Source organism: Siphateles boraxobius, unplaced genomic scaffold (assembly GCF_051911475.1).
Source record: "Siphateles boraxobius isolate OS27281-9 unplaced genomic scaffold, OSU_SipBor_1 2, whole genome shotgun sequence".
In the NCBI taxonomy this organism is placed as follows: Eukaryota; Metazoa; Chordata; class Actinopteri; order Cypriniformes; family Leuciscidae; genus Siphateles; species Siphateles boraxobius.
This window is the reverse complement of record NW_027508810.1, coordinates 10,165,001-10,179,184: the sequence shown is the minus strand read 5'-3', so window position 1 is coordinate 10,179,184 and position 14,184 is coordinate 10,165,001. Positions and strand designations below refer to the sequence as shown.

At 37.7% G+C, this 14,184-nt stretch overlaps 1 protein-coding gene across 2 annotated transcripts; it reads right to left on the bottom strand.

Annotated features, from left to right (window-relative positions):
• Positions 1–1,068: 1,068 nt before the first annotated feature.
• On the bottom strand, positions 1,069–12,939 carry gabra6a (gamma-aminobutyric acid type A receptor subunit alpha6a). 2 transcript variants are annotated; one of them, XM_077235865.1, is made up of 9 exons: positions 12,877–12,939; positions 12,655–12,722; positions 12,158–12,378; positions 11,930–12,012; positions 11,071–11,214; positions 10,382–10,534; positions 7,884–8,131; positions 4,912–5,139; positions 1,069–1,576 (listed from the first exon to the last, which is right to left on the bottom strand). In XM_077235865.1, exons 2-9 carry the CDS (start codon positions 12,655–12,657, stop codon positions 1,307–1,309), a joined length of 1,350 nt encoding a protein of 449 aa, XP_077091980.1. In that variant the 5' UTR covers positions 12,658–12,722; positions 12,877–12,939; the 3' UTR covers positions 1,069–1,306. The 2 variants fall into 2 exon arrangements, with proteins under 2 accessions (XP_077091980.1, XP_077091981.1); XM_077235866.1 differs by lacking the exon at positions 1,069–1,576 and adding an exon at positions 1,578–1,604 and having other exon boundaries at positions 4,916–5,139.
• Between the last annotated feature and the right edge of the window lie 1,245 nt (positions 12,940–14,184).

Here is a 14,184-nt window from a genome sequence, read left to right as displayed (position 1 = left end):
AAAAAATCATATTTTACAGTGTTATAGACATGAACTAAAAACCAGACAAAAATAAGGTCTTTACAGATGAAATGTGTACTTCTGTGCGATTAGAGTTCCATTAAATGGAACTGCGAAAATAATCATCTTTAAACATGATTTTTTTTAATGTTTAGTAGATTGCACGAGTTGACCATCAGACAAATAAACATATATCAAGAAAAAAATCCTAATTACAAATTACGTTTATACAAATACACATTATGCAAGTACATAATGCAAGTATAATTCAGTAAATGAATGTACTTAATTCTTGGGATTTACATTAGCACTTGCATGTTTATTCTTCAGTGCCACATTGTCTTCTCCAAATGAGTTTTAAAAGCCATTTATAATGTTAAGCATAATTATATTATGAGTTGTCTGAATTCATGAGTACATCAGCAGCAGATATCATCATGCATTCCTGGGCATATGCATGTGTTCTCCCAACAGAGAGAGCCGAGAACTAGATGCACAAGGAAACATCAGAGAACATCAAATAAACCGCGAGCCGAGAATGCATATTAAACATCCACCCCCCACTCTGAGATTTACTTTATCCCTCTATTACAGTGCCACCGCGTCAAGAGAATCACCATACAATACAATACAATACAATTTTATTTGTAAAGCACATTTAAAACAACCGAGGTTAGCCAAAGTGCTGAACATAATTTCAGACAAATTATAAACACATAACATGAGCACAAAGCACAGTTAAACAAGTGACAAACTAAAGAATATATAAAATGCATTAATTAACTCTCAGGCTGGTTTAAAAGCCAATGAATAATAGTGAGTTTTAAGTTGTGATTTAAAAATGTCAAGGCTGGGAGCTACTCTGATACGCATAGGCAGATCATTCCAAAGTCTCGGTGCCACGACTGAAAATGCTCGATCTCCCCTATTTTTAAGTCGTGTTCTAGGAACAGATAAGAGTAGTTGGTCAGCGGACCTCAATGACCTCAAAGGAGCATGCATCTTCAGTAGATCATACGCTTCTGAAAACGTATGCGTGTGAATGGTGTTGGTAAAAGTTCAGTTCTATGGATACACTTTTTCTCCTTTATTTTCAAGGCGAAATCTTTGAAGCTGTCAGTATAAACCCACTGCTTTTGATCTAGTGTAGTGCGAGCCGCGTCTCTGTAGAGGGCAGGCCACTGAAAGCATTGGTTCAATGTTGCATCACCACTTAGAGCTGCAGATTATGTCATCAACTCCATAGTGTGCTACACACACACATGCACTACACACACACATGCAGAAGAGCAGAACTAGAGAAGAACTAGAGCAGAACCAGAGGAGGGTTTGCAGTGTAGTATAACGCCGTGGCCCTCGGCTGTGAATATAAAAGCAAGTGGAGTGGAAAGTATATATAGGTGATAAAATGCGAAAGGAACAGGATCAAATGCTTGTCAAATAGTGTCAGACAGGCGCGTGCTCTATCAGGGATGAAGTTGTTAGATGACGAAAGTGAGAGACGGAGAAAGAGAGGTCCAGAGGAAAGCACACCGTAAAGCCGAGGACACAATCTTTCTGCTGAATATGTCTTGTGCTTCTCAGGAGAAACTCACTCGATCTCCCTGTGGAGATAAAACACAACAAAAGACAAATACAAGATCAGCAGAGATGAGAACGTGGCATACAAGCGTTCACAGCCTCACACGCGCTTTCATTCCCTGTATCCTGACGTCAATGATTAATGTTTGATGAAAATCATTTTTTTCCGTGTGAAATCGGGGTGGTAATGCGCAGAGCGATGGCTCGATGCCATTTTAAGACATACATTATTGCGTCTTATATTTCAAGCAGTACATTGCAAAGGCCTCGAATGACTGCCTTTAGCTCCCCTCAGGAAACAAATAATGAAACTTTAGCTTTTGAGTTTGATAAGTGACTATTTTGAGTGGATGTGTTGATTTACTTGATTCGGTAAATCTCATGCCTTCGGCACTGAGGGAATTTGGGATTAAATGTGACGTTTGCTTCATGGTCCCTTTGAACATATCAGATGATTCATGCATTTGGTGGAGAAAAAAAAATCTAGCAGAGGATCTTTTTTTTTAAAGAGTTGGCCCTAAGTGATATATCTTGGATAGGGCTCTAACCTCAACAACCGCAGGAACAGGGTCACAGAAGGAACATCATCTCTCCTGTTTTCACCTGCTCAAGTCCTGCGGCTGTTTTAGGTTCAGAAATTATTCATGTATTTACAGCCTTGCTAAACGATCCAGTGGAAAACCGTGTGCCATCATAGTTTACTGCAAAACACATCTACAGCATTCTGTGTAACTGGCATGAGAGGATGAGCTACAGAGCAGATATAAATATGAAAACCACAGGAAAAATAAACAACTCCTTGGGGGCGGCAGTGGCTCAGTGGTTCATGTAGGTTGTCTACAAACCGAAAGGTTGGTGGTTCGATCTCCGGTTCCACCTGACCAAGTGTCGAGGTGTCCATGAGCAAGACACCTAACCCCAGCTGCTCCCGACGAGCTGGATGGCGCCTTGCATGGCTGACACCGCCGTCGGTGTATGAGTGAGTGAGTGAATGGGTGAATGTGAGGCAATATGTAAAGCGCTTTGGTGGCCATTGGGTCTGTGAAACCGCTATATAAATGCAGTCCATTTACCATTTGTCCTTATAAGAGGCCTATACATATCTTGTAATAATCCTATAATCAAAATGCTTTTGCATTTTTTTTAAGATCTTGAGACTTAATGGAGTGCTTTATATATTATACCTTTTGTCTCATGGGTTTGTCCTACAATTTTCAGAGAAAAAAAGAGACATATGTTAGACAAGTTAGTCTTTTCCTAGTCAGTCAGTTAGTGAAAATTTTCCAGTTGCTATTAATTTAGGCTGCGTTCACATCATGCTTTAATTACCGCAATTACTAGATGACAACCCGGATATTCTATTCGGAGCTATTTATTAAATTTGGAATTACAAAATAAATCTGTCATTTGTTATCAGTAGACAAAACTACAATACAACAAGTAACTTTCATAATGCATAAACCTTTTTAATATACTTAAAGGGATAGTTCACCCAAAAATGTAAATTCTGTCATGAATTACTCACCCTCATGACGTTCTAAACCCGTAAAACTTTCGTTCATATTCTGAAAATAAATGAAGATATTTTTGATGAAATTTGTGAGATTTCTGTCCCTCCATTGACAGCTACGCAACTACCACTTTCAAGCCCCAGAAAGGTAAAGACATTATTAAAAGAAAAAGTGACTCCAGTGGTTTAACCTCAATTTTATGAAGCAATTCTAGTGCTTTGTTTTCACAAAAGAATACATAATTTAACACTTTATTTACAAAATATTAATCTTCAACACTCGTTTACGAGAGCACCATGATGCATGTTTTGTAAAGAAAGTGGTAAATTATGTTTTTTTTGTTTTCACTTCATAGAATTGAGGTCAAGCCAGTGGAGTCACATGGTTTACTTTAATAATGTATTTACTACCTTGAAAAGCTTGAAAGTGGTAGTTGCGTAGCTGTCAATGCAGGAACAGAAATCTCTCAGATTTCATTCAAAAGATCTTCATTTGTGTTCTGAAGATGAATGAAAATCTTATGGGTTTGGAACGAATTGAGTAATTAATGACAGAATTTTCCATTTTGGGTGAACTAACTCTTTAATACACAAGATTATTTCGCTTATTAAAGTCTGCATAAAGTGGAAATTACAATAGTGTTTCTTCCCTATTGTGATCCAAGTGAAATGGTTTATCAAATGAGAAAAAAATAGGACTTGACTTGATTTTGTCCATCGGGAATTGATTGAATCGTTGACATTTGCTAATTGTTGCGATCTCATGTGATTGACAGGCTGCTGCAATAAAAGGATTATTGTCCTAATACGAAGAAGAGGGGAACTTGCTGTTTTTGATTAAAGATTTTACGAGGGCATATGAATTCAATTATAATAATGAATATAAATAAAAAATATATAAATGAAGTGCACAGATAAATGATTTATAATAAACACTGCAATATTCCATTAAAGAAAAAAGACTTGTCAGTTTTGATTTCATGGTGACTTTAAAGGTGCAGTATGCAATTTCTGAGAAACGCTGTTGAAAGTGGATCACAACACACTTGTAGCCAATCAGCAGTAGGGGGCGTATACACTCATGATGGATGGGGGAGGAGAGAGAGTGAGCAAGAGGGAGATTTGAAGAAAGACTGTAGAAAGAGAGATGGCTGAGAGACATTACAAAAGAGAAAAGCTCAGAGGAATATCACTGGAAAAAGAAGGGCTATGATCAGGCAAGAGCTTTAGGATCCACGTTAACATTAGAAAATATTTCCAGAGCTCGAGAGACATAAAGCGGGAAGGTTGCTTTGTTTCTTCTCCATACGTGAGTGACATGGTTTTGAGTTTGTGCTGCTGGCAACTAACAACAAACTTTTGCTTGTATACTCGTACTGTATATAAATTTTTTGTTCTTCCTTGTTGTTCATTTATCATTTTCGCTTTATTTTTATTTTATCTAGGGCTGCAACAACTAATCGATTAAAATCGATTATTAAAATAGTTGGCAACGAATTTCATTATCGATTCGTTGTGTCGCGCGACTATCAATAAGTCGCGGAGATGTTTGTATAAAAAAATGTGTTCAGCGCGGAGCAGAGCTATGAGGCGCCGGACTGGACGCTGTAATATTAATATTCCTTCAATATTCACTACGAGGACGTGAACACTTTTTTCAGAAATATCATAAATCACTGTGATTCTGACATTTTGTTAATGCACCTTTAATGTCATTGCTGTCTAAAAGAACCAATTGATTAGTGATTTCCTCCTTTATTGCTGAGAGAAATACCACATAAATTATAAGAAGACACTAAGAACTATAGTGGTGTGAGCACAGACCTGGGCTTTTCCAAGGTGTCCTTGCTGAGGTAGATGTACCAGTAGATGAGGTTGAAGATCCCAAAGGCCAGAGGAAATAGGATGCGGGCATACTCGTCTATGGTACTGGTGCCTGCCAGCATTATGTTGGGTGGGACAGCTGAGCCCTGAAGGAAGATGGGAATGCGAGTGATGGGCGCTTCAGACACAGAGTGTCTTCTACGACTGTAGCCATCAGACTGAGGCTACGACGAAAGAAAAAAATAGGTCAAGAAACTGTGAATGACACAAAACAAGCTTACCTGATATAAGAGAAATATAACAGTCTGAACCAGCATTTAGGCAACTGATTAAAAAACTATCTTAAAGTGTGATGGACAGATGTCATAAAAGGTAATCAATTAATATTGTATTATAGTACATATTACATTATAGTATTATATGATGTGATACAGTTTAATGATATTGCCTACAATTTAAATCTGCTATGTGTAATATCTGCAACACTGGGGGACCAAACGAACATGCAAAATTAACTTGATTTTCAGATTTGTTCGATTGAGGATTGTTACAAAATTCGTCGCTGCTGGAGCGGCTTTGTGTGGTTACTATGTGCATAAATACTGAACCATGTCAAAACAACCCAACAACAAGCTCTTGTTGCCCTTTAATGTAAGTCTATGAGATTGTTTTTCACAGGCTTTATCAAAATTGTCAGTCTGCCAGAAAAAGTTCAGGATTTAAGGGTACCATTCAAGTGTTATTCATACAACAGCTTTAAATAAAGACAAATGAACTTCATCATAATTACTCAAAATTCACTCTGATTTACTCAGAAAATGGGCATATTTCACTGAACTGAGGAACTAGGGGTAGTGTTAAAAGATATTCCAATTTTTTAAAGGTAAAAGACTAAAGAAAAACTGTTGATTGGATAACAGTAAATATCTCTTACTATATACTGGGATAAATCTAACAATAAAATACTGTAATAATAAAATACTGCATTTTTTTAAGTGAAACAGAAAAAAAATCATCTTTTAATTTACTGTGGAAAAACTGTAAATCGACATTCCCAGACTTCTTTCAACCGTTTTTTCTTATTTTTTTGGCTATCAATTATGTACATAAGATCTATGTTACATCTTCTGTTATTTACGATTTATCTCAGTTTGTAGAAATGATGAGCTTTAAAGGGATAGTTCACCCAAAAATGAAAATTAGCCCATGATTTACTCACCCTCAAGTCAAGGTGTATATGACATTCTTCTTTCAGACGAATACAGTCAGAGTTATATAAAAAAAAAAAAAAATCTCCTGGCTCTTCCAAGCTTTATAATGGCAGTGAATGGACATTTTTAAGTCCATAAAAGTGCATCCATCCATCATAAAAGTGCTCCACACGGCTCCGGGGTTTAATGAAGGCCTTCTGAAGCGAAGCGATGCGTTTGTGTAAGAAAAATATCCATATTTAACACGTTACAAAGTAAAACTCTAGCTACCGGCCAAACGCAGTCTACCTAATGCACAACTTACGCAACTTGTGACGTCAGAAGTAGCCTAGTGTGTCATGGCGTAGCGGAAATATCAGCAGTACGTCCCATTACTCGCATAAGTTGCGCTTTACATTTAAGTCCCTTAGGCCGGAAGCTAGTTATTTTACTTCATAAAGATTTAAATATGGATATTTTACGTACACAAACGCATCGCTTCAAAAGGCCTTTATTAGCACTTTTATGATGGATAGATGCACTTTTATGGACTTCAAAAGAGAAACAGCCATTAACTGCCATTATAAAGCTTGAAAGAGCCAGGAGATTTATATATATATATATATATATATGATTGTATTCGTCTGAAAGAAGAAAGTAATATACACCTAGGGTGACTTGAGGGTGAGTAAACCATGGGCTAATTTTCATTTTTGAGTGAACTATCCCTTTAATTACAGTATTTTTGATCCAGTATTTTACTGTACATTTAAGCTAAATCCTTAAAACCTATAATGTAGCTACAATATTTCTTATAGTAAAATTCTGGCAACACATCTGCTGCTTTTTTACCAAAAATTTCACAGAATTTAGTTTTTTACAGTGTGGTGAAATTGACCATTGCTTGAAACCCAGTCATTTCAATAGAAATCCACACAATCATGACATTGTCGTTAGGGGCGAAAGATCTCCGAACACAGATTTCATAACAGGTTCAGGTTTTTCACGCGAATTCGCCACATCGGCCAAAAGAGAGCTGCTTGGTTTGACTCCTGCTAATGTGCCAAATGACCTAAATAGCCAAATATCTGCTTAATAATTGCCTTGCCAAAATATCGGTCAGCTGGTAATATATTTTAGTGTAAGATGTTAAACTACACCCTTCATGCTGGCACTTAATGTGGTCCTATTTCTTTCCTCTTACAGTCTAAGCCAGAGAGAGAACTGGAGCAAACGGATTCACAGCACAGGTGAGAGATTATAGGAGTCATGGCTCGCAGTTTTAATACGGGGGGCTATTTTTAAAACACCAACCATGAGCTCCCCGTGTGAGAGCAGTCCCGGGAGACGCTGCACGCCTGTTGAATTACCATATCTAACTCAGCACAACAGATAAGAACTACAATTCACACGTGGCCGCGAGAGCTGCACAGAGCAGGTAAATGACTCCTCACGGAAGACTGAACGCCTGAACAAAGTCGCTTCTTAACACAGCAGTGGACACATTAAAGGTCAGGCCATGTGCAATGATTAGTTATGCGTGCTAAATATGTCTTTAGAGGTATTTAACCATCCCTTTGGGAGGCGCATGTATGCAGCTGCAGCGACACTCGTTTAGCATCACAATAACAGTGACACAGTTCACTGGTTTGTGAAGAGCAGCGCTCGTGTTGTGCATATTACATAACCAGGAGCTCCGTCAGCTGTGGTTTTCGACCAGAGTACAGTGTTAATTACGCTCTGGCTCTGCCTAAGTGAGGCTCACAGGAGATAGTTACCGTCTCCTCATCATCGTCGCTGCCCTGGGCTATGGACTCCAGAATGGAGCCCTTGGAGAGCTTGCGTTTTTCCCTGTTGACCTCGAGGGTGGCAAAGTAGTTGACGGCGGCAAACTCAACGAGGGCCGAAGCCACGAAGGCAAAGCAGACGGCGATGAACCAGTCCATGGCGGTGGCGTAGGAGACTTTGGGTAGTGAGGAGCGGGCACTGATGCTTAAAGTAGTCATGGTGAGCACAGTGGTGATTCCTGAAGGTCAGAAGGGACTATATGAATACGCTATGCTCACAAGTACAGATATTACATGCAAATATGAGAAAAAAAGCAAGAAACAGTGAGAACATGAAACAAAAGCAGAGGGCATAGGTACACGTAACTATGCCAACTGCTTCATGGCATTGATATGTATACGTAGATTACACATTCGACCGCTACAGACATCTAGGAATGGTCGGCGTGTCGTCACTCACAGTATGAATCAATGATGCCACAACATTGCGTAGCTTCTGGTTGTGAAACCGCCGACATTTAAATTCCTGAAGAAATGTGATAATCTTTCACATGTGAGAATGTGTTGGTTTGTGTTTTTCTATGTACCAATCAATATTACAGGTTTTAACTGTGGTACTTTTTAATGTTTTTACTTTTACTATGGTACCTTTTTAATGCCGTGTTAGTTGACGCCTTCATCTTGTTGTATTGTGTTAGTTTAACAAAATCATCTGCTGAAGTCTATTGCAGATGTAGATAGCCTATCATATATGCGTCTAACTATGGTTGCAAACGCACAATCAACTTGCTCTCGAATGTTCATGGACTGGCTTTGACCATTCCAATATGGCAGACGGCTTACGTATAGCAGCCCATAGAAACAGCCAGTCATAAGGGTATGAGGTAATGTTGTGTTAGCTAACGCCTTCGTCTTGTCTGCTGCTCTGAGAAACAGACACTAATGAGGCATCTATGGGAGAGGGAGTTGCTCCCCGCATTAGGGGTAATGTAGTTTCTCACCACAAAAAAAAAAAAAATACTGGCCATCAGAAATCAAGTCACATTCCCATGAGGGACGTGAAAACTAAGGCTATGTTCGTAATGAATACAAGTGTACAAATTGTACACTAAAACTATTAAAAATCATAGTATAATAAGCGTTTTTGTTAACAGAAATAAAGCTTAAATAAAATATAAATATTTGATTTAAAAAAAACTATGAAGATTAGAAATGTTGCTGTGGCAACTAAACAACAAAAAATGAAATAAATATAAATTAAAGGTAAATAGAAATATTTGGAAGTAATGAAAATTAGAAACGCACATAACATTCTTACAGTAAATTTATAATGAACATATATTCCATAATAAATGTTTAAAGGATAGTATACTATATTATTGTCATGTGACGGTACTATATCTGTCATTTGGGCTGTTCATATTACATTTTTAATTCAGGGTCATCATTCTGGAAATAAAAACTATTTTGCTATTTTAATTCCCTTTTTGTAAAAATGCAACATTTGGCAGTTTGATCAAATAATGAGTCAAGACATAAAAACTGAGGCTGGTATTACTTCCAGTTCATTCGTCATTCTAAAAATAAAAGGTCAAGTTAAGCACATTGTGCTGTTTTGCAGTGTACTCTATAATACAGCACATTTTGTAATTCATCATGCTGTTATTGCATGTATACAGAAAAACTGCATACTTAGCAAAGTATGCATACTATGTATTGCAGCAACAGTAATAGTAGTATGTTATTCCATAGAATAAATATGGATAGCATGTAGTGACTGGTGATTTTTACTGGGATGGAGGGCTAGCAGCTAATGGAAAACATTGCAATTGATATGAAACTAAATATTTTTGTTGTTAAATTTTCTATTTCATAACTGGTAGGGTCACAATGTTAAAGCCTCACTTTGCATTTCATATTGAAACTAGAATATGACATGCATCACACTGTTCAAAAGTTTGGGTTGGTAAGTTTTAGAACTTAACTTTTTAAGAGTGTAATTGTTTTATTCAGCAAGGGTGCATTAATTGGCGCAAAAGTGACAGTAAAACATTTATAATGTAACAAAACATGTATATTTTAGATAAATGCTGTTATTTTTAACTTTCAATTCATCAAAAGATCCTGAAAAAATTTAACTAGCACAATTGTATTCAACATAATACATGTCTCTTGAGCATCAAATCATCATATTAGAATGATTTCTGAAGTATCATGTGACACTGAAGACTGAGTTATGATGATGAAAATTCAGCTTTACCATCACAGGAATAAAAATTCCGGTTTACCAACACAGGAATAAATTACATTTTAAAATATATTAAAATAGATTTTTATTGTAATGCCATTTCACAATATTGTTTTACTGTATTTTTTTATCAAATAAATGCAGCCTTGCTGAGCATAAGAGACTTGGTGTTCAGTGTAGATGTTCATTGTCTTTATAATACTCAAAGAAATATGCACATTTAAAAAAGAAAAACTCGTACCAGCCACTGTTCGAGCCGGAACAGACTCCTTGTTGATCCAGAATGCGACTTGTGACAGGACAACCACCATAATCAAAGGGATGTACGTTTGGATAAGATGGTAGCCAAGCTTTCTCTGAAGATAGAAATGGACAACCTGGACAGAATACAGACCTAGATGGTGCCAAGAGATTAGAGGAGGACATTTAAGAAGACGAATTATGCAGCCTGTAGCCTACACATCAATATGATACTGTGATCAGGGCCATTTGGCCAGTTTCCAAAACATTTAGAGAGAATTTTAGCTTTTTACTCTTAATTTCTGTCCTTAATTACAAGAAAAGACAGTCAAAAGACGAGAGGTAAGCTTTAGGGGCACAATCCCTTCTTTTTCGGTGCCTGATCCATTTCCACAGATATGATGGGTACGTAGCAGGTGGTCCCTGCCTTTTGCCTGCCCATAAATTTATCATTACTGAGCCCCTGATTATCCCCTGGACATGCATTTATTTTTAAAGACAGACATCATGAATTAGGCCTGATCAGTTAAGCATCTTAGATTGCCTCTCAGAGGGAAAGCTGCCCGGGGATCAGCCTGACTTGTAGCTCTTAACACACACAATTAGATAAGTCATTCGCCTTAGTACAAGACATTTGACATGCTACATCTGTAATATTCTGAGAAAACGGAGCAATAACTAAAAACATACCTGTACTGAATTTATATGTTTCACTGAACAAGGTCTGGCCCAAAAGATCATACTGAAGTAGACTTGATGATTCTGGAGGAAAATCTACAGATGCCTGAAGACCCTTCCTCCATGTGTAGACAATTTCACGATTGGTGTAAGCATCTGAAGGTATAAAATTGAAAAATGGTAGGTGGATGGATGGATGGATGGATGGATGGATGGCTGCGTATAGATGGATGGCTGTGGATGGATGGATGGCTGCGTATAGATGGATGGCTGTGGATGGATGGATGGATGGCTGCGTATAGATGGATTGCTGCGGATGGATGGATGGATGGCTGGGGATGGATGGATGGATGGCTGTGGATGGATGGATGGATTGCTGCGGATGGATGGATGGATGGGTGTGGATGGATGGATGGATGGCTGTGGATGGATGGATGGATGGATTGCTGCGGATGGATGGATGGATGGCTGTGGATGGATGGATGGATGGATGGATTGCTGCGGATGGATGGATGGGTGGCTGGGGATGGATGGATGGATGGATGGATTGCTGCGGATGGATGGATGGATGGCTGTGGATGGATGGATGGATGGATTGCTGCGGATGGATGGATGGATGGCTGTGGATGGATGGATGGATGGATGGATGGATGGATGGCTGTGGATGGATGGATGGATGGCTGCGGATAGATGTATGGCTATGGATTGATTGATTGATTGATTGATTGATTGATTGATTGATTGATTGATTGGATGGGGTTTGATTGATTGATTGATTGATTGATTGATGGATGGATGGATGGATGGATGGATGGATGGATGGATGGATGGATGGATGGATGGATGGATTGATTGGACAGATATATCTTACAGCTTCCAAACAGGAGAGGACATGTGTGCCCATCCATAGGAAAGTCCTTCAACACCATTGGACATTCTGCACTTACAGTTAGCCTTAAATATAGAGAAAACAGGTATTTATTAGGTGACCCAAATGATATAAGATCTTAAATGCGCAGCAAAGGAACATCATTAACGTTTGTGTTGTTTAAAGGGGAAAAGGGTTTCCGATCAAGTGTTATTCAGTACTAAGTTTTACCTCATGGTGTAAAAGACTGTTCCATTTTGCATGATCCGGAACAGCTTGTTAGGAGTCGTCGTGTTGTGTGCGTGTGATCTCCTTGCATTGCGAAAAAATGTGTCAGGTGTCCAGATCTTGTCCACCATGCGGTTGTTTAAAGGCAGTATTTCAATGGGCCCCTGAAAGGCTAACCTCTCATCAACCCACATTTGGCGGAAAAACATATCCATTGTGTACTCCTGAGAGAGAGAACAATTTATTTCTGTGAATCCTGTTCTGATTTCATTACAACCAATATGAATTCTTAATATGAATTCTTATTTCTCTAAGCATATGGAGGATGCTTGACATACCGATATTAGTATGAACAGACATTTGCACCACGAGAGACTAAGTTCAGCTTATTATCTACTTTTGCCACAGGACCGGAAGCACTATAACTAAGTTTTGCCAGTGATGTGGAATTTGTACATAAATAAAAAAAATACAATAAAGTTAAGGCTGTATTTTCTTACCATATTAACATCAGATACTGGTCCAAAACTTGTAACAAATATGTCTGTTTTGACCTCAGTTACAGAGACTGTAAAGTTAATCATATGTTACACACACATACAAAAAATGTGACTCAGTCATAATATTATTACAAAGTTCTTTGAAATACATAATGTAGCAAACGTCATAGTATAGAAAATCTTAATATTACATTATTTCAATGCCGTGAGGCCTATGCTTACCTCCAGATCCTGGCCTCAGTCGATTGTCATAACCCTCAAGAAGTCCATCTAGGATCCGCGTTATGTTTTCTGAATTTATCTTTTGCTTACCTATTACATTTGCAACACTAAACGGAAATAAAACACCCATCTCGATTAGTCCTTTCAGTGAATTTAGACCTTAAATTAAATAAAGCATTAAAGTAAACTAATTTAAAGTAAGTATACTTTGCTTAATCCGTTAACTTACCTTGTGAGACATAAGACCAAAAGAAAAGCCATTTTAGTGGCAAAAAATAAAGAAATCAATTCACCTGTCAATATTTAAAAGTCATAATGTACTGTATAATGCACTACAGATGAACTGAAGCACTGTCTTGTGTGTATGACTGGCAGGAAATGGAGGGCTGAATGTGAAGTAAAAAGCTTTGAGGATAATCAAATTAAGGGATCAGGAAAATCCACTTCCTTTTTTAGCAACAGGTTAAAGAGTAGTTCAACTAGCAAAAAAAGACATCAACTAGCAACCTTCCTGCTAGATTTTGAGCTTCACTAAACATTGCTGGACTGAACCCAAACCACAGAATAAATAAATATATTGTCAGGCCGTAGATATGTATACGTAGAAGCCACATTCGACCGTTCCAGACACGTCGACGCGCCCGCCATCTCGGAACAGTCAGCGTGTCTTCACTCACAGTAAGAATCCATAATGCCACGTTGCGTCTGGTTTGAAACTGCCGAGATTTAAATTGCTGAAGAAATGGGATAACCTTTCACATGTGAGAATGTGTTTGTTTGTGTTTTTATATGTATTAACTCAATATTACAGGTTTTTATACTATGTTAACCTTTTAATGTCATATTAGCTGATGGCTTCGTCTTGTTTTAATGTGTTAGTTTAGCTAAATAATCTGCTTAACTCTATTGCATCATATATGCGTCTGAGTCATTCTACAGGACCCGGTGCCATTTCTACAGGACCGGGTGCAAAACGGGTGCCATTTCCACTTTGCAATTTGAACAAACTTGTATTCTTTAAAAACGTACAAATTTAAAGATATATTAATCCTCAAAAAAACATATTTTCCCACCTCAGGCACAGAATCCTTAATAATATTATCCTTTTTATTCAGGCAAGGGAGTCTTTCTTGTACCACCCCGTCACAGACAATATGTATGCCATTAAAGTAGTAAAACAAGAAATATATTTTTAAAATCTAATGTAAAATGCCCCTTTTTTGGAAACCATCAATAGAAAGTATTTTTTTTTTATTCTTAGTTTTTATTCTTGAAATATGAATTCGACATTTCAATGGCCTCATTGTT

What these genes read in the sequence shown, in the direction of transcription:
- gabra6a (XM_077235865.1), bottom strand. An exon ending in AACATATAAATTCAGTACAG is followed by an intron (nt 10,535 to 11,070) that starts GTATGTTTTTAG and finishes GGCACCATCTAG; the next exon opens with GTCTGTATTCTGTCCAGGTT. An exon ending in CCTTGGAAAAGCCCAGGTCT is followed by an intron (nt 1,577 to 4,911) that starts GTGCTCACACCA and finishes TCTCCTGAGAAG; the next exon opens with CACAAGACATATTCAGCAGA.